Genomic DNA, 26,776 nt, shown 5'->3' on the forward strand with positions numbered 1-26,776 from the left:
GTGTGTGTGTGTGTGTGTTAGTCCTGGATGCAGAATAGAAGCACCAGGAGAGCGACAGAGCAGTACAAGGGAGGGGGATTTTTGCAGTAGTTATTTTGAGGCTGTTTTTCCTATGACAAGTGGTAGTGTAATATTCTATCTTGTCCTGAGCTTCTCGTAGTTTTGTCATTGAAAACAACCACCCGAATAAACAGAAAGTTTTGGGGGCTTTTGAGGTTGCTGAAGTGTGGAAATCGAGAGTGATAATGAGCAAGCCATTGTCGGTTGTCAATGAGACACCCACGTCCTCTCGGATTTCTGGTTAGTCAGGATTTACATGCAGTTTTCCTTTCTTCAGAGTCATATGCCAGGTGTTGAGTCATCCACCTCGATTCAGACAGCAGTGTGCGCAAAAATCTGTCAAGAAATCCAGTTTTCTCTGTAATACAGAGTTTCTGTGAAAATGAAACGGCCGCAAGTAACTAGTAGGAGGAGTTATTCAGCATACACACGCTCATTCTGTCACCATATGTTTGTCTTTCACTTTTACAAAGTTTAAAAGAGGACAAACATTAACTTAACACCCAGGGTCAGAACCAAGTAAATGGTGAAATAAATGCTTGTCACTTGACTGTTTTGTTTTTGTTGACGAGGCTTGTGTGAGTCATGACTTGGACACACGTGCTGTTCACACAAGATGACTGTGTGTCTGAGGTATATTTTAGGAGTATGACTGAAACCGACTAGGTTTTGACTCGGCTCTCCTTGTTTCACATCTGCAGAGACTTGTGTTAGTCACATACAGTCCCTGTAATACACTTTTTAACAGTCAAAAAGCTTTTGCAGACACACAAAATACACATATGGGTCATATCTTTTCAGCAGGAAGCCTCAGCCTTCAAGCCCCTCCCCAAGGCCTTTCTTTCTCTCTCTGACACCCCTCAGGGAGGCCTACTTCCTGTGGTTGTGACGATAGCTTCCTCTCCCCTCCAAGCTCTGTTCCCCTTCTGTTTAACGTCACACACACACGTGAATCTGATCTGTGTGCGTGTGTGTGTGTGTGTGTGAGAAAGAGAAAGAGATGCACCACAATAACCCAGTTGTGTTGTCAGTCACAGGCTCAGATGTCAGGGTGGTGAGTGCAGGAGACAAAAGGGGCCTCATGTTTTAATGTTTTTGTACCACCCCTTCACCACTACCCCTCCTTGTTCTTTTTCCACAAACAGATGAAAATGTAGACTAACTGTTTCTCGTCAGTCTGTCACTGAGGGTCCGGAAATCAACGTTTTAATCTCTTAAACGCTTTGCAGCCAAAGCGGTAAAAATCACTGGAAAAAGATGTGGTGACAAGCCAACCAGCATGTTGATGGGCTGGCCACCAACAGCCACAAATAAACAGCTTCTCACTGTTCTTTCCAAATCTACCGAATGGTGAAATAAGAAGCATCGTTTGAAGCATCAGGCTTCCTCCCCCTGCGCTTCACAGGCTTTACCTCTGTCATTGCCTGAATGTAGAGCAGATGTGATTGCATGTAAAGGCCAGGAGGAGACAAAGTAAAACAAATAAGAGCTTTTATCTGGCTTGTTATGGCTGGTTGGCGTGCTGCTGCTGAGCGTAGTCTGCCTGGGTGCAACCGGGTGAAGGGCTAGGTCAGCACTCTGTCCCCTGGATGAAGGGCTGTGTTGTTGAGATGGACGCTAGCAGGAGATAATCGTCCATCACGGAGGTCAGGTGCTTCTGCATTTGTGCACAGGAGCAATGTTTGCTCGACGTGTCCTCGGCTGACCCACACTGCCCCGTTTGTGCTGGCTGGAAGCGTCCTCTGATTCTCTGCATGTGTGTAAGGATGTGGATGTAATCAAGTAAGCCCACATCTCTGTCTTGGAAAGGCATTCACTGACGTTTGTACACGCACAAACAAACACGCACGCATACACGCGCAGGGAGCCTGGCAACGACGTGGGGGAGGACGGATGCAGGGGCTGACTGTTCTTCTGTGGGTGTGTGTATGAGAGAGAGAGAGAGAGAGAAATGCACGGTGTTTCCTTCAGAACACGATCTCTATCTGGGACTGATTATGTAATGGCCAAATGAAGTAGAGAGGGTGAGGGAGGACAGAACGAGAGAGAGAGAGAGAGGAAGGAGGGAACAGGACCATGCATGGCCTTTCCGTCATCCTTAGCCAGAAACTGCCAGAACTATTCCCCCGCTCTATTTTCTGTTATCTGCTACTTCTCCCAGCCATATCTGGTCATTTCTTATCAGGCAGGCTTTGCAGTGACTTACTACTAGGACAGTAACACTCTCCAGCTGGCTGCCACTACGCCCTCAAGCTTTTAGTTTTCTTTTAGTTTTCAGTGGCCTGGTCACTCCAGCTCTTTCACTGTATGATGTCTTCTTACCCATCTATCACTTGCTCTTTCCCCAGGCAATATTGATTAACACTACCTTGCTGCATAAACTCAAATCCCCAGCTCAGCAATTCATTCATCTTGTATTGAATGTTAATTCTTTTAAATTTTATTCAAGCAAATAGAAAAATGAACAAACTATACTTTTTTTTAGGTTTTTCAAGTGTCACAATAAAGGAAAGTAAAATTTGTACACTTGTACCAATGGATATTTTTTGCAGTGTATACCCTCACTGGCTCCCCTTGTCTCTCTCCAGTCTATTTTCCTCTCATGGCCTCAGTGTGGTTGTCTGGCTGGGGACCAGAAGCAGGCCAGTGGTTGGCAGGGAAGGGTGAGGGTGGATAAATTAAGGCTACTGCACAGAGGCAGACGTCATTTCAACATCTCAATTTCAACCATTTGTGCCCTCCAGCTCATGTTGGGGACTAAGCAAGCTTTCCCCGTGCACAGCCACAAGCTTTTGACTTTGGTTTGTGTGTCACGTGGGATTATGGTGGATTTATTTATTTTGTTTGTGTGTTTCTTTGTTAGATGCCACAGAGGATTCAACAGAGCTCCTTTTTTTTTTCTAGCTTCTTGGTTGGCGTGGTTGACAACGGTTGGCACTACTTTGTCTCTTCGCCAAACTTCCTGTTAGGCCCCCGTTGCCGGCATGATAACTAATTTGCCTAACTATGACAACGAGGGTGTTAACAGGAACGTCTCTTTGATGTCCGCTGTTGATGGGGGGGATTTCACTTGCACAAAATGTACTGTGGGGGAATTTTGGATGTAACAGTTAATTATGTCATCTGTTGATAATCGTCTGTCAATAATTGATAAATATATCAGCTATGTATACTTTCACTGAGCCGCAAGTCCTTAAATTACTTTCACTTAATCTAGATTCACTTACTGCTTACTAGCTGTAGGAAGACTACAGTTTGTTGTGGTTAAATTGAGGTAAAAGTGAAAGCAAAAAGCAATCTTACTTTAGCACTCTGAGCATTCAGAGTGCCAGTGAAGCTGAATATTTGTGTTATCAGAGAAATTGTAACTTTTTTGATTGCTCGGGAGTTATAAAGACAACTACCCAAAGTTTGCGTGAAAGTGATCGCGTTCGCAGAATTTGCCGCATCATTTCTCTTGAACTCGTGGTTTGATTCTTTTCTCGGCCATGAAACCCCCCCGCCCCTTTCCTGCAGCTCATCACATCCTGTTTTTCTATCTAAACACACACAATCAACCAATGCGACGCGCATCATAGGAAGCAGAAATTACATCACACTGTCCGAGAAATTCCTGCTGTTGTCACTTTTGTGACGGCACAGAAATACGCCCCCGGACACCTGATTGTAAGTCGTGTCCCAGGAGGGTGGAGTTTAGGTTGAGCGGTTTGGGGTAAGCCCTCTTCCAGGGCGCTGAGTCATGGGGGTTCCCCGAAAAATTAAATGCGTAATACATGCACGCCAACGCAGGCACTCTCACTGTTTTCTTCATACACATATAGCACTGAAGACCTAACTCATAGCTGGTATAACCACATTTCATCACTTTGGTATCATCCGATAGAACCTGAGCTGGTTTGTAACACTGTCTGCCGTCTGTGTACACTATCTGGTTTCAGAGTACTGAGTTTCTCACACTGTGCTGGGAGAGTGGCTGTGAGCAATGTGATAGCCAGGGTAGCAACTGGAATAGACGACCGTTTGGTCACAACAGACATAAACACACACCCTCTATAAAAGTGGTAATTACAACCTCGCCACTGTGTCCCCGTTTGCACTCACCAGTCACAACAGGGTCTCTTGCTAGGTTTCTCTTTGTACCTCTCTTTCTTAATTTTTCTAATTTAAAACTCCCTGCCACTCTCTTCCCTCTCTCCTTTCTCCATAATGCTACGTGTTTTATTATTTTACTATGTTTCCACAGCGCTACTCTTCCACATGTGATAGTTGACTTAGCTGGCCCGGCTCTTCCTGTTTGAGCGATATCAGCCTTGTTTGTGTGTCTGCTCGCCTGTTAAGCTGCACAGTCAGTCTCGCCATTGTGTCTGTGAGAAGAGAAAGAAAGAGTTGAGTGAACAAGAGCTCCCCTTGCTCCCATTGTGCCGGCTTCCCTGCTGATTTACCCCTTTGCCTCTGGGCCACCTTCAAGTTTTCTACACTGTTCTGAATCCAGGCGTCACTTCAGAAGTCAGGAAACCAGGAGGGGTGAGAGTAGTGACGATTCGCTGTCAAAAAAGAGACACAGCAGGACAAAGAGGTTGTCAGTTCATATAGAAAGCAAACACCAGCCTCAGCCCTGAATTATATCATATGCTTTGAGGTTTTAGGTTTATGGCAGTTTGATCCTAACTCTGAGTATCGTGTTTAGCGTGGCTTCATGTTGTTTTCATGACAGCTTGACTTGAATGTTTTTGTCTTCTCTGTCTTTCAGGGTTGAGGAGACCCCACAGAGATGATTGGCAGCCGAAGCTGAGATTTAACACAACTGTGAATCAATAACTTGGTGCTACTCTAAAAGGTACGCTCAGCATGAGTGTGTGTTTGTTTCAGTTTGTCTTTAAAGCATGTCGTTTGCAGTCTTGACAGTTAACACCAGCCTATCTTCACGTAGCAGCAGTGCCTGGTGGATGATGATCCCTGTGAGGCAGAAGGGGAGAGATAGGGGAGGGTGGTGTGTGTGTCACTGTATAGCACCCCTCCTGCCAAGCTAAAAGTGTACAGCAATTGAAATATCCCCAACTGGGCTTTAAATAGAGACAGAGAGATCCAGAGTTGGTGGGAGGACGAAAGGAAGAGGAGAGGAACTGGTGGGAGGAAGACTGCGTATGACCAGAGCTAATTCTGGAAAACTGGTGGAAGAGTGCTGTGCTGAGCAAGACAAATGAATCATAACCTGTGTGTGTGTGTGTGTGCCTGTCTGTTACACTTCAACTAATGCATTATACATTACTTACTTCATTACTTTATCATTACATGTCTTAAACATTTGGAGCCGCAATTAATTGAACATCTCGCTTCTTTTACATTACAGTGACGGAAATCACATATACTAGTCCGATGGTCTCGTCATCTTTAAACTGTGCCATCCAAATTAGTGTGAGAAGGTGAAGTAATCAGGAGAGGATAATTCAGCTTCAATCTGATATTTAACAGAGACTGTTACATCTTCAGTACAAGTGTGTGTTTAACAGTTTAAAGAGCAGAGGTGAATGTGTAGGTGCAAACTCATGCCTCTCAGGTTTTGTCAGGGATCTCTTTTGTTGTCTTTTTGAATCGAGATACTTTGAAAAACCGACTTCTTTGTATCTTGACACCTTCTGTCTTTTGTACTGTGTGTGTGTGTGTGTTTGTGTGTCCGGTGTTTCAGAAATAGGGAGGGGAGGGAGTTATCTCTCTGCTTCTTTTATGTGTTTCCCCCTCAACCGCTTTCCTTTGTGTCGTCTCGGTGTGTGTGTTTGTGTGTGGGAAGGTGTGTGGGCGTTTTCATGGCACCGTTCCTACTCTCCACTCCACCTCCCTCCATCCCTTCCCTCTTCTCCATCTCCATCTTTTCTCCTTAATCTATCCTTCCATCCTGTTCAGACCGTCTGTCGCTGCTGCCCCCCTCTCTCTCTCCATCACGCCTGCCGTAATGAGATTAAACCTTAGTCTATCCACCGGGCATGCACACACTTTATACACACACCCTTCAGAGCGCTGCAGCACACACACACAATCATCCACTTAAGAGAGCCCACTATTCTCTCTCACAAGCACTAAATCAGCACAAGCCTGACACGACCATGCAGCTTGCACACTTGGCATTGCTTCCAACACCACACAAACAACACACACACCACACACACACACACACACTTGGCATGTGACCAAGGCCTCTCACTTCTTAGTCTTCCCTCTGTCTCTTGTTATCAGGAGGCCCATGGTAAGGATTACAGTAACCCCAGGTCTGTCCTCATAGGTGAGCTCCCCACTGAGCCATCTGGGCCTCAGTAATAATCTTATGCTGGTCTGTCTGGCTTACTGGCGCCTCCTACAGGCTGGACTGACTCATAGCAGCCAGCTACAGACAAAGACTGTCATGATGATCCACCTCATGTGAGACTTCAAGATAATTTAAGTTATGCTAATGTTGCTTGGGGGAATGTCCTAACTAGGGCTAAATCAGAGGAAGCTTCAGTGATGAGAATTAGCTGTAAATAAAAGCTTTAATTCAGGTTGCCTCTGCAGTCACAGTAGCTCTCCCCTGCCCTATATTCTTCTTACACCCTCCCCTCTCCGCTGGCAAGCTCTCCAGCTCACACACATGAACACACACCAACTAGCCTACATAATGGAGAGGCCACTGGCATTTATTGACTTTTCAGTGTGTCTCTGTCTCGCTCGTTCTCATAGTGGCTCTCTCTCTCTCTCTCTGCAGCCAATAGGCTTTTGGGTTCTTGGTGCTAAAGCAAGAGGAGTCGGACAGTACAGTTATTCTCAGTGTTGGAGTGAGGCCCTCTCTGTGCTGCAGTGGAGGGCTTCACAGACACCGCTAGTTTGGTGAGTGCGAGTTCTCTAATTCAGTTTAATGGCATTTAATGATAGGCATTGTGGTGTAAGTATATTGTATACAGTACATATGGCTATTACATTGCCCTAAACAAGCTAGTACCAGTTGTCAATAGAAATATATGTGGCAATACATGTGGAAATATGTTTAAATTAAAGCGGGACATTTAAAAAAAACCATCTCTTTTTAACTGATGTGTATATAAGTTACAGAAGAGATAAGAACATTTTAAAATAATTACATTTCTGGGTCAGAATCCCTCAGCTAAAGCCTATCATTTTGATGGGCTAACTAGTAATTGTAGGTGCAGTAGCTGTAAGGCAATCTGTCAAACCCTAGTGTTTGTTGCATAATGACATGTCTGCCATTTGACCACAAATCTATCATGGATGCTATAGTATTAAAAAGATCATGGCACTTTAGAACAGTAACACACAGTCATTATATCCTCTATTTGTAAAGATTGTCAATAAAAAGCTTCAGGTAATCACATTTTTATAACGAATACAATACAAATATTTAAGTATGTAACTTTTCACTATGCTCTGTCTATATGGGTTTTTCTGTATGTAAGCGTGAGCAAACTAAATGATGGTATCACTAACATCCACAGGCTGGATGCATCACGCAGTAGAGCAGTTTGGCGGGCGTGGCACACGGGATTCCTTCCCTCTGGACGGACTCCACCGGGGACCATGGCCTCCCGTGGGCGGCCGCGCCTGGCAGCCACCTGCCAGGTCTGTAGCCATGACAACACATACACACAAACTTTTACAAACCTCTTTGTTAACTTAAATGTTGTAGGTTTAAGTTTTTTTTTACAATAGAACTGAAGTAAGATCTCAAATCAACAACCTTAATAACCTTGGTATGAAAACTGCTAAGAAATGTCATCTGACTGTACTGTGTGTGCTGTCTGTGTTCCTCTTCAGGTGTTTGTCTGGAATGAACCAACACCAACTCCTTTCCCATCTACCTCCTGGTCCTATGGGCGGACTGAACCATCCCAGTAAATTCTTTAATAATGGGTAAGAAACGAAGAGAATCATTAGTGACAGAACTACATTTTAGAAAGAAGAGGGTAATTAATTTACAGAAATGAAACACTGACGCTTGTGGTGTCATTTTTTGTTTGTTGTAATACTGTTTAACCCTTTTGTCTTTTTTGGCTCTTCAGGCCCATGCGTGGTGAGAAGCTTGAGCTCCCACAGCCAGTGTTACCAGGTCTGCAGAGGGAGCAGCAGAGACCCCCTCCTCATCATCTTCATCCTCCACCTCCCCACAGAGCATGGGAGCAACTAGGTCAGCTGTATGAATCCCACGTCCCTCCTCAAGGACATCCTGTTATGCCCCTGCCCAATGAGCACTCGCTTCGTCTCCATAATGGAGGCTATGCAGGCAGCGGCGGACCTCCCCCCAACCCCCATCATCCCCCAAACAGGCCCAACCAACTGCTGAAGGTGAGTAACAATGCTACAGGTGATATCATGGCAGATTTATTCACCAGAGTTAAACCATGTCTTAACAGTTGTTTTAGATGAAAAATAAACTCACGGTTATTGTTGTTTTTACTGTGTTTTTTAGTTTGGGGGTCCTCAGGAGCAGCATGTTCCCCGGGGTCCACAATTGCTGGGAGATGAGATGTGGGCTCAGGTGCACCAGGTAAGCGCTCTCTAATTGGCTATGATCATATTTCATCATCCATATAGACATAGAACAATCCCTATTCTGTCATTTCTGCTGCAGCCTGACAGATGAAAGACATTCAAAGCCGCCGTCACTGAGCTTTGGCTAAATATTTCAGCAAAGGAATGTTTCTGAACTGACACTGCAATAGTTGCACTAGTTGTCTTCAACACTGATCCTTTCATCTTTCTGTTCTCAGCAGAGGGGCTACCCAGGGAAGATGTTAGGGGGTCAGCTAAAGAGACCGGGCCCTCCATTGGGCGAGCACTCTGTTATCCAGCACACTCCTCCGCCATCACTGCACCCGTCGTCTCGCCCGGTTGCAGAGGACTGTCCCAGCCCCAGCAAGAGGAAAAAGAGTTCGGATCAGGTATCAGACAAGAACAAAGTCATTTTTTCTGTCATACCAAAACGTATCTAAAGTCAGTTCTAGATTTTTTTCTGCATTTTTGTTTGCCAGTCTTGTTTAATGATTTATCCCACTCCTAATGTAGGTACCCCATCCTGGGCTGCAGCGTTTTCCTGGCCACTCTTTGCTATCTCAGCACCAGTTGTCAGCCCACCACCTCCCTCCAAAACCTGCCTTTTGGAACCCCCTTCACAAGAACAACAGCACTCCCTGGCAGACATCGGACCGCAAGAATCCATCATTGCAGGAGTTCCAGGTCCGATCAGTAAGGAAATATCCCTTCCTTAGATATATAGTGCTTACTGTCGACTGTAATCAATGGGAAACCTTTATTGGATTGAGTGATGCTCTAAAGATGTATTGATTCTATTAGCTGCCTGACAGACAATATTTTTCCTGTGCTGCAAATAATTGTTATATTACTCTAATTAACCCGCTGCTGCTCGTTCTATATAATTAAACAGGAATCCAACAAACAAGGAATGGGCAGCTACACCCAAAAGTCCTCTCCTGTCTCTTCCACCCCTTCAAACCTCTCCCCTCCACCAAACTCCTCTCCGGGAAGCTACAACCAGGGATGTGCTCCTCAGCTCCAGAAAGACACATTCCAACCTCAGGCTGTAAACCAGCAGTCCCCTCACTCCTCCTACCCCAGCTCCAGCTCCAAACTGGGGCTAGCTCCACCCTGCCAGGCCATGGAACGTCATGGTCCTCACAACCAGAGAGGCCCTCTCATTGGGGGCCAAGGTGGCAGCCAAGCTACCTCTCACACTGCATCTACCCCAACAAGGGGAGACAGAGATCAACACCTACATGCTCAGTTGTCACCAGCAAACCCTCCTGCAACCAGCAGCAACAACAACAACAACAGCAGCAACAGTAGTGTGCCTTACAGCCACTTCCAGCCTCATCCAGGACTGGGGCACCAGGGTCCACCTCCTCCTGCCAGCAGCACCTCAGTACCTCAGCAACAGCAAAGTGGGATCTATGAGCCCTGGAAGTACCAGAGCAGGGCCAGCAGTCACTCCCTAGTGAGTACAAGTCATTTATGCAATGGTTCGTTTGTATCAGTCTGTTCTTCTGCAGTTATGGTCATTTGATCGAATGCAGCAGGTGTTTTTAATTTAATTAACAGGCTTACAGTTGAACTGTTAACCCAACTGCACATAGTCATCATTATCAAATGAATGAATTGTAAATTGTTCTGTATGTGTCTCTTCAGGAGTCTGGTATCTACAGGCCTCCAGGACTGCTACCTCAGCGCCAGCAGAGCCACAATCAGGTCGTGGATAGTCAGGTTCCAGCTCCCTCCCAGCATCACCGTCATGTCAGCCCTCCTCTCCCACCAACCAACTCCACTCGAACACCTGTCATCACCCCCAATCTTCCCATATCCCAGGCCTCCTGCTCCATCGGCGGCTATAGCGGCAGCTCGAGAGGAACTATGGCTGGTGTCTCCACGCTAACCACATCACCCCCTGCTGGTTGCCCCGTGAACAATGGCAGCAGTAATAACAGTTGGCAGAGAGGAAGAGAGCCAGTCACCCAAACCTCCACCAACGCTAGCTCCACCTCTCAGCTGGATGCCCTGCTGCAGCCAGGATTTCAGAGAGGCCAAACTGCCACTGCCAGCCAGCCTCACCAACAGGGACTGCCCAGACCACAACAACAGGGATCCACCAAGTCCCACCCTATGAAGGGGAAGATGGCATACTATGCTCAGGCTGAACTGGAGCAACCTCCTGCATTTTCCTCATCATCATCTTTGTTCTCAGGGCACCAGAGGGCCGGGGACAGTGTGATTACAAGCAGAGTTTCAAATCCTCTCCCTAGCTCTCCCACTACATACTGCCCAGCTCCTCGCTCCGCTGTCAACTCTGCCCCTCAGCCATCCAATCCAGCCCTCTCCTCCAGACTGCGTCATCAGCCAGACTCGACACAGGCGTACTCTCAGCCCCAGATTCGTCCACCAGCTCCGACTTCTGGCCCTCAGTCCATCGAAGAGGCTCTAGACAAGCTTGATGCAGAGCTAGAGGGTCATATGCAAGCTGAGGAAAGGAAGAAGAGGGACCGAGAGGAGCGAGAGAGGAAAATGAGAGAGGAGGAGAGGCGGAAGAAAGAATGGGAGATGAGACAAAAGCGGGATGAGGAGAGAAAGAGGAAAGAGCTGGAAAAGAGGGAGGAGGAGAGGAAAAAGAGAGAACTGGATAGACAGGAGGAGGAGAAGAGAAGGAGAGAGTGGGAGAGGCAGGAGCAGGAGAGAAAAAAGAAACAAGAAGAGGAGAGGAGAAGGAGAGAAGCAGAGAGGCTGGAGGAGGAGAGGAAAAAGAGAGAATGGGAGAGGCAGGAGGAGGACAGGAAAAAGAGAGAAGGGGAGAAGAAGGAGCGGGAAAGGAAGAGGAGAGAGTGGGAGAGGCAAGAGGAGGAGAGGAAGAAGAGGGAGGCAGAGAGGCAGGAGCAGGAGAGAAAGAAGAGAGAACTGGAGAGGCAGGAGGAAGAGAGGAAAAAACAAAGAGAGTTGGAGAGGAGAGAGGAGGAGAAAAAGAGGATGGAACGAAAGCGGGAGGAGGAACTGTGTAGTGCAAAAGACAAAGAGCAAACGAAAAGAGCTATTGAAAATCTGGAGAGACTGTTCTCCAGCAACTCTTCCCAAACACCACCACCTCCTCCTCGCCTCTCTTCTGTTACTGCTCCTCCTTCAGGTCCGCCACCCCCCAGCTCCCAGGCTTCGCCCCCTTACCCCTGGCTAAGCCGTGGTGGCATACTTCCCTGTCCACCAGGCCAGACACCCACTACTACTACTCCTGTAGAAAGGCTGCGTCCGCCCCCTCTAACACCTCAGACTGAGTACGCCAGAGAAAAGCAGAGGCAGAGGGAGATGTGGGGCAACAATGGTGGAACGACTTTCAGTCCCTCATCGACACACAGTACCTCAGGGATGAATCAGTCGGTATACCCCAACAAGCCCCCGGCAATGCAAGCCGCACCCAACCAATCCAAAGACTCAGCCAGGGAGAGAGACAGCAGCCAACACTCTCTCCCTACCTTGGCACTTAGAGAGCCCCCCAAACTGTATCAGGCTTTTCCCAGAGAAAACCTTCCACCACCAACTTTATCCTCCACCTCCAGCTCCACAAGGGGAATCCTCAACAAGCAGGTGACAGGAAGTGGCTTGGAAAATGCCAGCAGCTGTGGCGCTGACTCTGACAGTGCTCAGTTTGAGGAGGAGCCCGCCGAGATGTCCACACTGCTCCGTGATGGTCTGGCTAATATCATGGCCATGCTGGATGAATCTATCAAAAAGGAAGAGGAGATGTATAACAGTGAAAAGACTGGCTTTTCTCCTAGTGACCAGCCCATCAAGAGCTACCTGTGTGCCCCAGACCTCATTCCAGCAACAAAGCCCAACCAGGAAGACTTTGGATCCAATCCACATGCTAGCCCTCCTGTGCTCAGTCGCCAAGGCTCTCTGGCATCCCCATGCAGCCGAACATCTTCTCTCAACGAGGAGGATGAAGACTACCTTAAACCCTCTCCAATCGTCCCTCTCAACCCTAAACAGTCAATGGACATCGGAATGGGAGTAGGGAACACCAATTACCGCCACAGTGACCTGGCTAAACTTTATGGCCTCCCTGAGCAGACTAAAAGTGAGGCTGATGAGGAGGACGATGAAGACGATTCTGAGACCCCATCTTGTTCTCCACCACCCCAAAGACCCCACCTCCACCAAACAGGTGTAAACAGCATGTTCAGATCTCTTGCAACAGTCCTGGAGAGCCAGAAGTATGCCTACCGTGGTGGACCCTTTGGGAGACCCCCTCCATCAGCGCTGCTTGGCGTCAAATATTCCTCTTCGCTGTCACTGGGCCCTGACATCTGCCGCCAGCAGCAAGGCAGCTCTCCCACGTCAGATTCAACCAATCCACCATTCAGTCCAGCTCTCCCACCTCTCAAGTCCTCTCCTCCTCTGCTAGAGGACAAGAAACTGAAAATAGAGGACTATGATGTCTGGGGAGATGATGGAGAAACAGAGGAAAGAATGAACTCTACCAAAAAGGAGAGTATTTCTACCACAAATCCCATTAAAGTGGTCAAGGAGGAGCAACTGCTGACGACCATCTCTGAGTCATCTCTGGCAGAACTGGGCAAGAGCTGCGAGGTCATGCTTAGTCGACAGTCACTTCCTAACAAGAACTCCCTTGATAATCTTGACAGCCATGGCATAGTGGACAGACACAAACCTGAGAAAGTAAAGGAACACAGAGAGAAAGACAGACACAGAGACAGAGAGAGGGAGAGAGAGAGGGAGAAAGAGAAGAAGAGAAAGCACGGTCACAGCCACAGTAGCAGCAGGAAGCATGAAGACAGGAAAGAAAAGAAGCATAGAGAAAAGAGAGAGGAAATGGTCTTCTCTTCTTCATCATCCTCATCCTCATCATCAACCTCATCCTCATCTTCCACTCATTCCAGCTCCAGCCACAAGCGGCACAAGGATGGCAAGAGCCATAAGGAGAAGAAGGATCGCAGAATTCTCGGTGACCTCAACCTCCAGCGCAAGGAGGGGTCTGAGAAGAATCGCAGTCATTATGACTCAGATAAAAAGAAACGCAAGGAGGCGTCCAGTGCCAGCTCCACTAGTGAAGAGGAGCATGCAGAATGTTCTTCGAAGCACAAAAAAGGCTCTGAATCTGGTTCTTCATTGGGCTCAACAGACTTCTTGAAACTAAAGGCACTGTCAGATGGGCCACCCAAGGAGCTGAAGATTCGCCTGATCAAAGTGGAGAGCGGGGACAGGGAGACATTTATCGCCTCTGAGGTGGAGGAAAAGAGGATCCCACTGGAGGAAATCAGCATCAAGAACACTGCCAGTGAAATCATCAGGTCCTGCAAGTAAGTGCACTGTCGATGACTTTATCACACTTTTTTTTTGTATATCTCAGGGATTCATTGATATTTTCCTAAAACTACAGTTTAAATTACCTCTCGTGTATTACTATGACCAACGTAGAAGCATTTTAAAAGGCAGTTATGTTGAGCCAAGAAAAATGAATCTGTTTTGTACGTTCATGTTTGCATCTGTCAACATGTTCTCTTTCCTGTTCTAGGAGTTCCAGAGTGAAAGGGAAGTTCAGAGAATCTTTTTTGCTCCCAGCCTTCTCTGTCAAGCCCATCATGAGTGCAGATGAACCCATTCCTAGAGAGAAACTCAACCCTCCTACACCCAGCATCTATGTACGTCACTGTCCACTACATTTGCTACATATACTATCTTTCTTTCAGTATTTGCTGTATCATTTGACACACAAATCAACCAATCTGAATGTTTAATGAGAAAGCACAAATAATACATTCTTCAAAGCAACAGAACAAATTGGCTTATTATGTAGTGTACACAGAGTGTACAGCCTGTGCTGCCCTCTTGTGGTTATTCATTGTGCCTCAAGACAAATGAGCTCAACAGTTTGTGTTAATGTGCACCGTTGTGATTTTTATTCTGTGTAGTTGGAGAGCAAGAGGGACGCCTTCTCCCCTGTGCTGCTGCAGTTCTGTACAGATCCCAAGAATCCTGTTACTGTCATCAGAGGCCTGGCTGGATCTCTACGACTCAGTAAGTGTACAGTCCCTGTAACACATTCATTTTCTTTATATGCAATACTTTCTGTATTTGCATCATCACTGCTGTTCTACAGTCTAAGCAATTGGGTACTATATACCTATCTCAAAAGTATGTGCCTAATGTTTCCCCTCGTTTTATTCTAGACCTGGGACTGTTTTCTACAAAGTCACTGGTGGAAGCCAACGCAGAGCAGGCGGTGGAGGTTAGGACACAGGTGCAGCAGCCTGCTGATGAGAACTGGGACCCCAGTGGGACCGGTCAGACGTGGCCCTGTGAGAGCAGCCGCTCGCACACCACCATCGCCAAGTACGCCCAGTACCAGGCCTCCAGCTTCCAGGAGAGTCTGCAGGTAAACGTGTTCGACTGCTGTCACTGTTTCTCCAGTCTGATACAGGGGTTCCCAACCTGGGGGTCGGGAGGCCTTCATTATTTAAAGGGGTGTAAGAAAACAAACAAAAAATATACACAGTAGGCCGATATCTCAGCATTTTGTTCACTTCTGTAAAGAAAATAAATTGTCTAATAGAACAATGGCAAAGCACCAGGGACAGGAAAACATCAGCTCAAAATCACTCCTTTTACACAAACTTCCTGCAGTTACTGAGTTCACTATTTGGGTTCATTGTACAGTTTTGAATATGAAATATCCACAAAATACATCACTTAGTCAGGACTTATCAGTTCACTTAAATGATAGAAAATGAGCCTCTAGGAAAAAGGTTGGGAACCACTGTCATACACTGTATTTCAGTTTAATGGTTTTATCAAGTAGAGGGGTCTGGACTTCAACATTTCTGCGTTGCAATCCAGGTGATAAACATGTTGTTGTTGTTGTCTTCAGGAGGAGAAAGGCAGTGATGAGGAAGATGAAGAAGATGATGAGAAGGAGAAGAAGCCATCCATTAGTTCTGACACTCCCATCAAAGACAGCTCTAAAGAAAGTAGCAGGTAAAGCTGATGTTACAAGAGCAAACGGTTTATTAAGACACTGAAGTGTTTTGTGATTTGTGTTAATGCTCTGTATTTTCCTTTTCCTCAGTGCTGAGCAGAAACCAGTGGGGAAGATAATTAAATTTGGCACTAACATTGATCTCTCAGATCCCAAAAGGTGAGCAATATAGATGGTGGTCTCTAGTGGTCATGACTGAGTACTGCAGCATGATTGTATCAGAAGGACCTTTGTACTCATTTCTACATATTCACTGCAGCTAATCCACCGACATTATTAAAGCCAAACTTCTAACCTGCTGTTTGTGCTCAGGTGGAAGCCCCAGCTTCAGGAGTTGCAGAAGCTGCCAGCATTTATGCGTGTAGCATCCAGTGGAAACATGCTGAGCCACGTTGGACACACCATCCTGGGCATGAACACTGTCCAGCTCTACATGAAGGTTCCAGGGAGCCGAACACCAGGTAAGGGATACTGACTTTCTGCCTGTAATGGGTGGAAGACACCTTTAGTTCAACAACTATACGCAAATTACTATGTAATACCAATGTATATGATTGGAGATATTCTGTCCTTATTCAACAGGTCACCAGGAGAACAATAACTTTTGCTCTGTGAATATCAACATCGGCCCTGGAGACTGTGAGTGGTTCTCTGTCCATGAGAACTACTGGCACGCCATCAGTGACTTCTGTGAAAAGTGAGTAGACAAGCTTATATCACTCAGTTTACATCATTTACAGAGGTTTTCGCTCTAACACAACTTTTTCCTCTTATGTGCTCAGGCATGGAGTGGACTACCTTACAGGGTCTTGGTGGCCAGTGTTGGAGGACCTGTACAAAGCCAACATCCCTGTGTACCGCTTCATCCAGCGTCCTGGAGACCTGGTGTGGATCAACGCTGGAACTGTTCACTGGGTTCAGGCTGTTGGCTGGTGCAACAACATCGCCTGGAACGTCGGACCTCTCAGTGGTAAGGAGTGCACCCTCTCTAGTGACGCAGATTACTTCAACAACAGTAACAACATTTAGTAAGTTGGTGTTTTATGTGTATCTGCAGCTTACCAGTACCAGCTGGCCATGGAGAGGTTTGAGTGGAACGAAGTCAAGAAGGTCAAATCCATCGTCCCCATGATTCATGTGTCCTGGAACGTGGCCCGTACTGTAAAGATCACTGACCCAGACACCTACAAGATGATTAAGTGAGTAGAGACAAACTACACTCTGCCTGTTAATTACTTACACCTAGCTCAAACTAATGAACAGCCCTGCAATAACTCTTACCTCCATCAAGGTGACAAAACTGCACTACAGCAGGATTTATTGCAGGACTGTTCCATTAAATTGCATTTTTAAGTACATAACAGTGTAAACAGAAAACAAATCCTAAACAGTTGACGATTTAATCCTAACGTTGGTATCTATCTTTCTGCCAGACACTGCCTGCTGCAGTCCATAAAGCACATCCAGATCCTGCGGGACCAACTAGTGGCTGAAGGCAAGAAGCTTTCCTATCAGAGTCGGGTCAAGGACGAGCCCGCCTACTACTGCAACGAGTGTGACGTGAGTAACAGTCACTCTAAACATGAAACTCTCATCATGGACGAACACATAGTTGAAACAGATCTAACATTCAGGGAGCTAGAAATGTTGATGACTGTATTGTCATGGAGTCTGTTGAACATTTTCTGCACCCCATTTGTTAATGAAGGTGAACTACATTTATGAAACCACATTGGTTACTCTGTAGCCAATAAACTGGCAACCTGTGGTGTTTTTCCATACAGGGTGTGTCTTTAGACGTAGAGAGTACACAAGATAAAATTTTAAGAAAAGCCACTAACTATGCTCCGTCGATACACATTAGAGTTTATGGCTAAAATAATGCAGTCGAATATAACAATCCTGCAATAAATCCAACCTTCATTAAGGTTTTTAGAGTAAAAAAACATGTTGGTGGCTGTAGTTTTGTGTTTTAATTGTATTGCAATGTATTTCTGATATTTAGTCTACTCATTGATAATTAGAGAGACCCAAGTACAATGCAATACCATTCAACAACACCACAAACTACAGCCTCCAAAATGACTACCATGGTAGGATACAGGGCTGTTATTTTAGACTACGCTAGTGGTGGTCACAAATGATCAAAAGCAGAACAGGCAATTTGCTCAAGTCAAAACCTTTTCAAGATATCACTTAAATCATTTCCCTCTGTTTCTTATTCTTTTGTCTCCTGTCACAGGTGGAGGTGTTCAATCTGTTGTTTGTGACAAGTGAGAGCAACAGCAGGAAGACATATGTGGTTCACTGTGAGGACTGCGCACGTCAGCGTAGCCCAAACCTGAACAACGTAGTGGTGCTGGAGCAGTACCGCACAGAGGAGCTCATGAACACATATGACTCCTTCAACCTGGTAAGTACACGCGCACATCCTCCTGCTTTCTGAGGCTCTTGCCTGTTGTGCCGTTCATTTGACCTGATATAAAACGACTAAAAAGTACTATTACATTAATAGTTTCTTTTGTGTGTCTTGTCTCACCAGGCCTCCTCCTCCCGGTGACAGAGCTCCTCCTTCGTCTCCTCAGCCATAACCAAAACTCCTGCAAGCCAGGACAAAAGACACAGTTTCACTTTGGTTTTCAACTTACCTTTCATTATTTAAGATCATTTTTGCTACTACTACTACTGCTAATACTTGCCGAACAGCCAGTTGAATACGTTTACTCATCATTACTGTTTACAAAAAGAAATACCAAGCCGCCAATAACATACCAGTTTACTCTCAGATGGTGCTTTCAACCAGAAACCCTGGCAACAGTGAAGTTGAGAACCAGGGGGCAGTTGGTGCTGCCATTGAAGAAACTATGGAGGGTAGTTGATGGTTTCAATGGCGTGTTTCTGTCAGTACCAGAGAGAACTTTTTTCTGTTGTCGTCTTGAATACTGAAATTTGTACATGCTGTTTGCAATTTTTGTGGGGTGCTGTCTTTTTTAAAATAATTTATTGTTTTGTTTTTTCTAAACTAGATCAGCCTAGATATATACCACATTGGCCTTGTATTTAGAAAAGAGAGAAAATGAAAAATACTAATAATAGAGATATGAACATTTTTCTAAAGCATTAAGAATTTTAAAAAATACAAATGTTTGGAATGCTTCAAAACATACGGGTTTTAATGACTTTGGTTGTTTTTGGGGGGAATTCATTTTGTCTTTAAGATTCTTGTATGTGTTGTAAATCTTGTGTTTGTATGAATTAAACTTTTATTTTCTCTGGAGATTAATATTCAGTTGACACTCATCAGGTCTTTTTGTTCATTTCAACCATCTCTGTATGAACTATCTCTTTAAAAAAAGAAAAAAATCATTGTCATCTGGTGTTTGTGTGTTGTACCTCTGATTGTTTTGTTCCAATATGCAGAATTAGTATTTCCTGGTTTTTTTTTTTTGGCATTGTACATTTAATTTAAAATGTTTCCTCTATTTATTGGATATCAATGTTCTCCCTTTTTTAATAGGGTTGTACAAGTTTGCGTTTTTTTTCCCTTATTTTTTATAGTGACCGATTGCTCTGTAAGAACTGAAATGTGGGGGTTGTGTGTCCACAGGAGTGGAGGCTGCTGTTTTTGTTGGTGCTTGCCTCTCAACTCCTGCCTTTTTCTCCTGATATATATTAAATGATATCTTTATCTTGAATATAACGCCACCTTTCCTGTAGACGATAGGCACACTGCTCACGTAGAGAAGATGACTAATGGAATGCTGTGTTTGTATGCTCATTAAGGAAAAAACTAAATGACTTTTTCCAAAGTGTTTTGAGAAATGTTAAATTTTTTTATCATGTAGGGGGCTTTTAGACGAGATTTTAATGATTTTATGATATCTGTTGAACATGATAACGGGATAGATGGTGCTAAATGTTCTCTTTGAACAACCTTTCTTTTTCTGTTTGTCTTCTTAAAATGAGAATTCTATTTTTCCTGTTGCAATATTACCTTACCCTTTTCCTTCTCTTTGTGGTCATTTATTTATAACTGCACTGTTTAGAGAATTCACACAGACATACTTGCAGACACACACACCAAACTGAGCCAGACATGTCTTAAACACTTGTGAATTTGTGTGACATTACTATGACTATTAATAAACGCTTTTTGATAAATCCAGAACTTACAAGGACCTGTCTGATTTTTTTTCCAATTGAGTTGCTTGGTCACATCACTTCTGCTAGCAACATATGAATAAGAGAGTCAGCATTTCTCATAATACAGCAAGCAGGTTGGATATAATAGTTTGTTGGCTTGATCATCAAAGTTAGACTGAACTCAGCTTCTCTCTGTCCTCACACCATGTAAGGCAAGAGCAAAGTCTAACTGCTCTCATTCTACATATACAGTGTACATGTTTGTAGATAAACTAACCAAACAGGAATATCTGTAGTTGGCAAATCAAAGTACCTTGTCACATTAAAGCAAAAATGTAAAAATTCAATATCAACAAAAACAGTTCTTCTCATTAATTTGCACACAATTACCTAATAAAGCTGGAGAAACGAATGGGACAGCTTACCATGGTATAAACAGTACGGCAAAATCAGACAGTTGACAATTTCAAATGGTCTCAGTATACACTGATAAGTTGCCTAACCCTATTAGGACCATATACCCTTACATCAAATGTTCCCTGTCACATTACTACACCAGCCTTCAGTAGTCTGTATGCATCCCTCAACGTGAAGCCTCGAATGTTTCAGACTCCTGCGTTTACCTGATGAAATGTTAAGGACTGAAATAAACTACATACAAGACTTTACACTTCAACATCTAAAACTGTCAAATTCTGTTAAATCCATTTGTTTCTGAACTAGAAATATCTTTTCTTTTTTTTGTATCACTTCCCACCTTTTGTAGCAAACTCAGTGCCAACAAAAGCGTCCACTTTAAATCCATTTACAGTCCACACCTACAACAAGTCATATGCCTCAGCTATGACAAATGTTTGGCACAGCTTTGTCATTCACGTCCTCAACTTGACTGCTATTGTTAGAAATGCGTGTGAAAAAATAAGGCTGAAGTTGATAGTAGTTTCCATTTAGACATCAGCATCCAGGATAAACTAAGGAAGGAGATTGTACTAGCAGCAAAAACTCACAGTAGCAAAGCAGGAAATAGCAGGGGGCAGTTAAAGGACTGCCCAGACTTTAGTTTCCTCACTGAGAATTCAACGGAGTCAAATAACACTTTTAAACCTCATACACAAAAAGTAACCAACATTTTAACGTCACTTTCATGGTCACATTTGTGACTAACCACTACTTACACCCCCGAGTGTAAACTATGTTTCCCAACAGCTTCCATACTCCCATATAATGTACCTGCATTTGACAGAATGAGGGAGTGTAATTAATAAAAAAATCGTAATTAAGTGCAGAAAAGTCAGAGAAAGAAATATGACCATGCAGATGTCTTCTACACTACAAAACACCAAACAGTTCAGTTAATCTGTATCTGGATGTATGGAAAAAATAGGGTTGGATAAAACTGTATAAAACTATTACTATAAACAAACAAACAGCCTCGATGGTTTACTTCTTCCTGTTTTCATATAGCATGTTTTATTCAGCTTTAGCTTGTATTTTCTTACAAAGAAAAAACAAACAAGCAAAGTTTGTCAGATATGCTCTTTACATTTTGAGCTGGCACAAAGACACGATTCCTGAATGAAAGGGGCTCATATGGAAAAGAACTATAGTATCCAAATTTGTCAAGTAACTACACATCAGAGAAGCCATGCCAACTCCATTGTCTTTAAAATGTTTAGTGGAAAGCAAATTTAATTAATTATAATTTATGTAGATGGAAATATTTATATTAAGTGCATATTTCATGTGTTATGAATATATTTAAGTAAAACACATGCAGCCAATAAAAATATGTTTTATCATTTAAAGCGTTCATGTTTTCTTCTTACAACACTGTCAATGTTTTTTTTAAACTGAAAGAAAAGAAAGCTAATCTTTCTGTATGGAAAGAAAATAAATCTTTATAAATTATAAATGTTTGAAATATTGTTTGAGATGACAGTGAAAGAAACCTTTGTGAAACTGCACAGAATAACCTTACACGTTTCTTCTTGTGTACTTTCTGAGGTCTGCCTTGGGATCAGTTATTGAGCCAGTGGTACCAGGAAGAGAGAGAGAGCACTGGCAGGTCAGCGTGCCCGCGGGTCAAGTTAGGGGCCACAGAGCCGGCAGAGAGAGAGAGAGCATTACTGAAGGAAATCCTGCCTCAAACCACACAGGAAGACCACCTCCGTCCGTCCGTCTACCCCGCTGCAGTCAGGTGATGAGAGGCTGAACACTCTTTGCTCAGACCAATCACCACTACATGGTGCAATCATGATGGACAACACTTTGAAGTTTGTTTATGTTGCTCTTGTTGAGCATGAGAGGAAAGATTAAGTATTTCATCTGTGATGACAAGTTTCCCAAAGGAGAGCTCATGTGAACTCTTGACGACAGTGACATAACACCCCTAAATCAAAGACACGTCTATATACCAAGATGTCACTGAGAATCACACTTTATGTTAACCATCATGCTGCATGAAGACATCAAATTACTTTTATTTTAGACCTCCATCTTCTACATACTGTAAAAACAAAATAAGGGCCCAAAGAAGGCCTGGAAGTAAACAAACACTGCAAGCTCAAAGAAAAGGGACAAGGGTAGAAATCAGGATCAGACGAGGCTAATTATTGAGCTTATGCTCTGATCTTTTCTTATCATTTAACTGATTACTGCCTTCCTCAACATCTTTGTTCTTCTTACTTCATCGCCCTTTTGTAATCCTGTATTCTAAAGTATCCAAGCTGTTATCTAAATCACATCTCCTGATAGTGCACACATATTTCATCATACATTGTAAACAGTGCAGACTGACGTCTCTTGCTTGGCTTCACAACATTATGCGGCATCAAATTGAATACACATACAAACAACATACAACAAGACAAAACTACAACATTGTAATCAACCACAGGGTCAGTGTGGGCAATGTGAGTGTCTGTGGGGTACGGACAAGATGAATAACACAAACAAATTGTTTATATACAATGTGTTAATATTAATATTATAATGCTAATAATTGTATCATGTAAAGATAAATATTAAATAACTAAATAAGTAAAGTAGAACGGCAACATATTATGGTCATCAAACTATATGAAGTAATATAATAATCATTCCAATACTTTACATTTTCTTGTATTTCAAATAGGACAGTGAGGAGGGCAGGCCACGAGAGAGGAGAGCAATAGGCGCCCACCACCCAGCCCCCCCCAGCAATACAGCTAGAAGCCACAGCAGGAGACAAGCGGGGATCTCTAAGTTAACAGTTTGGTTTTTTTTGTCATTTTTCCATTGATATGTATTCAATTAATACATTTTTTTCACAGTCTGATATTGATTGGGTTCCTTGATTTCCAGTTCATGAGGTTAGTTTTCTTGGCGATGGTTAGTTGGGGCTATGAAGAGTATTCTGTAAATGGACGTGTTGTCTACGTTTATGTTCCAGATGTCTCCCAGTAAGCAGAGTGCGGCGGATAGTGGGATGTGGCAGCATTTTTGTGCAGTATAGATAAATGTCAGAATGTAGAGGTTTTTTGCAGATTTGGATCCAGAAGTCAGTCCCAGGGGTGATGTGGGATGAAATCTTGTTCCTATTTTTCTCAAGGGATGGATATTGTTTGGTCGGAATTGGAAATTGTCTTATAAATTTAGAAAAGTTGTTTTTTTCTTGTAGTAATGTTAATCAATTCTGATGTCAGTGGTGGGAGATTTAAGTCAGTTGATTTAATGTTAATTTTAGTCTGAATGGAGGATTTAATCTGGAGAAATTCTCAGAATTTACAGTAAATAATGTACACATTTGTCAATTGTCAAAGTCATAATATACACATTATTTACATAATGTTTCTTTTATGTTTTGCTAATGATTTATTTAATGTCAGTGTAAAGACAACAATGTCGTGTGTTGTAATTTGTATTTCCGTAAATCATTCTGGATCTGTGCTGTTGGGTTATTTGCACTTGTTTTTATAGTTCTTCAATCTTTTGTTTTAAGTATCTTTCCTGGTCAGTGTCTTTTTCTTGTGTGCGGGGGTATGATTTTCCATTATTTTTGCCCTCCTAATACCGCTTTCCCTTTTTCCCAAAGTAGTGATGGTGCTATTTCTTGTGAATCATTTATTTCTAGGAAGAAAGCCCACTCTCTTATTGTCAAAGTCAGGGTGATCGAGCAAGGATGTATTAAATCGCCATCTGTTGTATGGTTTGCGAGACTGGTTAATATTTCAGGTGAGGGAGACGGGAGCATGATCGCTAATAGTAATGGGGTGTATAAGAATTTCTGATATGTTGGAAATTACTGAGTTGCTGATTAAGAAGTCGATAAGGGAGTAGGAGTGATGAACCCTTAGTTTCAACTGTTCTGGGTTTTCGTCATGAGTTTGCTCTGGGATGTCGGGAAAAACAAGGTTGTCTCTCATACTACAGACTGTAGATCAGTATGGTAAAGCTGTGTTGTGAGAGAAGTGACCGAGTGTTTGAGGGATTTGTTTTCTTTGGTTAGTGTGGCTAATTGTTCCTGACTGAATTCCAAGCTGTTGCATAACTGCTGGAATTCCTTGTGTAGCACTTCAACGAATGCTATTCTTGCATCAAGTCCGGAAAGTTTATTGTCTGTGGAGATTAAAATGCCACTGACCTCAGTATAAGCATGATTTGTCCAAATTTGAATGGAGACAGATTGGCGGAGTCTCTTGCTGGTCCGTGTGGATGTAGAGTTGTCCTTTTTTGTGTCGCTCACGGTGCAGAGTCGGGTGAAACGTTCATCACTATAATCCTCAAGGTTATCCACATCGATCAGCTGTATTGTTACAGTTAATGGGGTAAAAAACTGAGTTTATTTCATTAAAAAGAAAAAAATCTTGCACCGGTCTCGTTGGATCTCGAGGGTCACAGGCGCCCATGACAAGACTGAAATACTTCAGCTCCTGAGGTGCTAATTTAGAGCTCATTGAATTAATAAAATGAATAGTATTATTCAAAAGGTATATGTACTGTATGTGTCTTTGCATCAGTTAATTTAGTATATTTAGAAAAGGCCGACAGTTTATTGGCCTGGCCAATTATTGGATCCTACATTCAGCATTTTATCTCAGATAAAATAAATTCATTTTAAAATATGCTATGTATATTGTGAAAAATATGCGAATAACTACAACTAGTGTGGGTTTGTTAAATAAATACTATGATGATAGTAAAATAAATAAATTAAAAAATCAAATAAAATATTTGATTATGCAAAGTTTTTAGTAAAATATTAAAATTTCTTGGGGGAGGATACCAGTACTGAGTACGTAAATTTTATCTTTTGAATACATTTCAGAGCCAACATTTTGTTTACTTTTACTTGAGTAATAATACTTGAGTAAATACCACCTCTGCACTACACAGGCACAGACACAGCATCCTGTGAGTGAGGTGTATCTACAGTAAGGAGATATTTCTGAAGTTACAAACACCACAATCCTCTTCGCTAAAGTTGCAAAAACACCACAACCTTATGATCTCTTTCTATGATGACAAGCACGGCACGTTTTCACATTACACCACTGAAAATGACAAAATAATGCACTCTGTTGCAGTGATAGAGCTCATGTAGCAATCGCTACGTTATATCTTTCAGTAATGTTGCTGCCACTGAAACTTATTTTAGTAACCGTATTCACAAACGTAACATTACTCCCATGTATGAGTTGGTGTTTTTACATTTTTACACATAAGCTAACAATGAGTCTTGTAGAGCTAGGGAACTTCAACAAGTTCATTTGTTGTTTTGTTGTTTGTCTCACTCGTGTCTTAGTCCACAACTAACTGCTACTAAAATCATTACTGAAGTCCTGAAGCTGACTCTGTCTTGTAAAGAGGAGCAGGATATTGTTGTTAGAGACTTCACTTTGACTACATTCATTCGATAGCTTTAGTTACTAGATAGTAGTTACTTTGCAGATTCAGATTTGTAATATAAAATAAAAATCAACTAATAAAGTGATGTAAGCTATCCAACAGCATAAAGTAATATAAAAATAATTGACACCAAAACCAAACTAAAGGCTTTCCAAAACTAAGTTCAAAAAATTTAGTACATTCTTATATTTACTGGAAACAAATAAGACTGTTGCTGAAAAGACCAGCAGCCTCTGCATACATTGGTTCGTTGGGTGAGGCATCCTGCAAAATCTACTGGATTATTTCACAGTGAAAACTAAGATGATTGTCTATCACTCTAAGAGAGATTTTCATATTTGACTACATAATGGTAGCATGAAGTTCAGTCCTTAGTCAAATCTGTATTTAAGTAAGTAAGAACAAGCAAAACGTACATGTACAGAGGAGAACTGCCCTCTCGCTGATGCACAGCAAACTACTTACTACACTTTGGGCCTCTACACCATGTAACAGGAAGAGGGAGCTGTTCTTCCAAAGCAAAAAGATGAAGTTTAGAGGTTTCTAGTAGATAGTGATCATAGATATAAAGAGGATAATCCAAGGCTTCCTGCAGGTTAATGGGATTAAAAAATATGCAACTGTTAATTATAATACTTTTCATTTTGTCAGTCAATAATCCTTGAATTCCGTATGTAGCTGAACTGAACAACTCTTACGAAGATTTCTGTAAAAATTAATCCTGTTCCAGTTTTTTCAACACTTTTAGACTCTTATACATCCAAACCTAACAAAATAAACAACCTGAATAATGTATTCAGCACCATGGTACCTCCTCTCTACTAACTCGTAACACACCAGTCTGTCTCTGCCGCCCTTCCCCCTCATTTTCTGCTCTCCTGAACCTCAACTTATCAGCCTTGCTCTGACCCCCAACATACACACCCACACACCCAGCCCCCACTGCAGCAGGGACAGGGTTAAAGGGGGGTGTAACATGTCCTGGATATGAGAGGTGGAATGCATGTGCCAAGAGGAGATGTTGGAGAAAGGCAGGGGGGTGATAAGCCTGGTGGGTGGAGAGAGAGTGGGATGGATGCAAGGAGAGCGGGAGGAGGGAGGGAGGGAAGGAGAGACAACACTGTGGATTCTGTCAGATGGGGGGGGGGGGGGAAA

General features: G+C 43.2%; 1 protein-coding gene and 1 long non-coding RNA gene across 4 annotated transcripts in view; one reads left to right on the forward strand and one right to left on the reverse strand.

Annotated features, from left to right (window-relative positions):
* The window catches only part of kdm6ba (lysine (K)-specific demethylase 6B, a), an 88,069-nt gene extending 68,305 nt beyond the window's left edge, over positions 1 to 19,764 (forward strand). For all 3 annotated transcript variants that reach the window (XM_035675855.1, XM_035675856.1, XM_035675858.1), the window contains 22 exons: positions 4,811 to 4,897; positions 6,797 to 6,918; positions 7,542 to 7,665; positions 7,861 to 7,956; positions 8,106 to 8,388; positions 8,513 to 8,590; positions 8,814 to 8,984; positions 9,109 to 9,279; positions 9,488 to 10,054; positions 10,246 to 13,916; positions 14,132 to 14,258; positions 14,529 to 14,634; positions 14,787 to 14,992; positions 15,485 to 15,591; positions 15,683 to 15,751; positions 15,905 to 16,053; positions 16,175 to 16,289; positions 16,375 to 16,562; positions 16,650 to 16,791; positions 17,026 to 17,152; positions 17,835 to 18,005; positions 18,135 to 19,764. In XM_035675855.1, coding sequence (XP_035531748.1) covers positions 7,547 to 7,665; positions 7,861 to 7,956; positions 8,106 to 8,388; positions 8,513 to 8,590; positions 8,814 to 8,984; positions 9,109 to 9,279; positions 9,488 to 10,054; positions 10,246 to 13,916; positions 14,132 to 14,258; positions 14,529 to 14,634; positions 14,787 to 14,992; positions 15,485 to 15,591; positions 15,683 to 15,751; positions 15,905 to 16,053; positions 16,175 to 16,289; positions 16,375 to 16,562; positions 16,650 to 16,791; positions 17,026 to 17,152; positions 17,835 to 18,005; positions 18,135 to 18,152 — 6,681 coding nt within the window. In that variant the 5' untranslated portion in view covers positions 4,811 to 4,897; positions 6,797 to 6,918; positions 7,542 to 7,546 and the 3' untranslated portion in view covers positions 18,153 to 19,764. The remainder of the gene's footprint in view (positions 1 to 4,810; positions 4,898 to 6,796; positions 6,919 to 7,541; positions 7,666 to 7,860; positions 7,957 to 8,105; positions 8,389 to 8,512; positions 8,591 to 8,813; positions 8,985 to 9,108; positions 9,280 to 9,487; positions 10,055 to 10,245; positions 13,917 to 14,131; positions 14,259 to 14,528; positions 14,635 to 14,786; positions 14,993 to 15,484; positions 15,592 to 15,682; positions 15,752 to 15,904; positions 16,054 to 16,174; positions 16,290 to 16,374; positions 16,563 to 16,649; positions 16,792 to 17,025; positions 17,153 to 17,834; positions 18,006 to 18,134) is intronic.
* The window catches only part of LOC118338543, an 18,090-nt gene continuing 7,804 nt past the window's right edge, over positions 16,491 to 26,776 (reverse strand). Inside the window, exons 5-7 of the long non-coding RNA XR_004797247.1 lie at positions 18,132 to 18,192; positions 16,655 to 16,776; positions 16,491 to 16,580 (exon numbers count right to left, since the gene is read on the reverse strand). This is a non-coding gene — a long non-coding RNA (uncharacterized LOC118338543). The remainder of the gene's footprint in view (positions 16,581 to 16,654; positions 16,777 to 18,131; positions 18,193 to 26,776) is intronic.

Source organism: Morone saxatilis, unplaced genomic scaffold, assembly GCF_004916995.1.
Source record: "Morone saxatilis isolate NCDOM2014 unplaced genomic scaffold, NCSU_SB_2.0 Contig4, whole genome shotgun sequence".
Classification (NCBI taxonomy): domain Eukaryota; kingdom Metazoa; phylum Chordata; class Actinopteri; family Moronidae; genus Morone; species Morone saxatilis.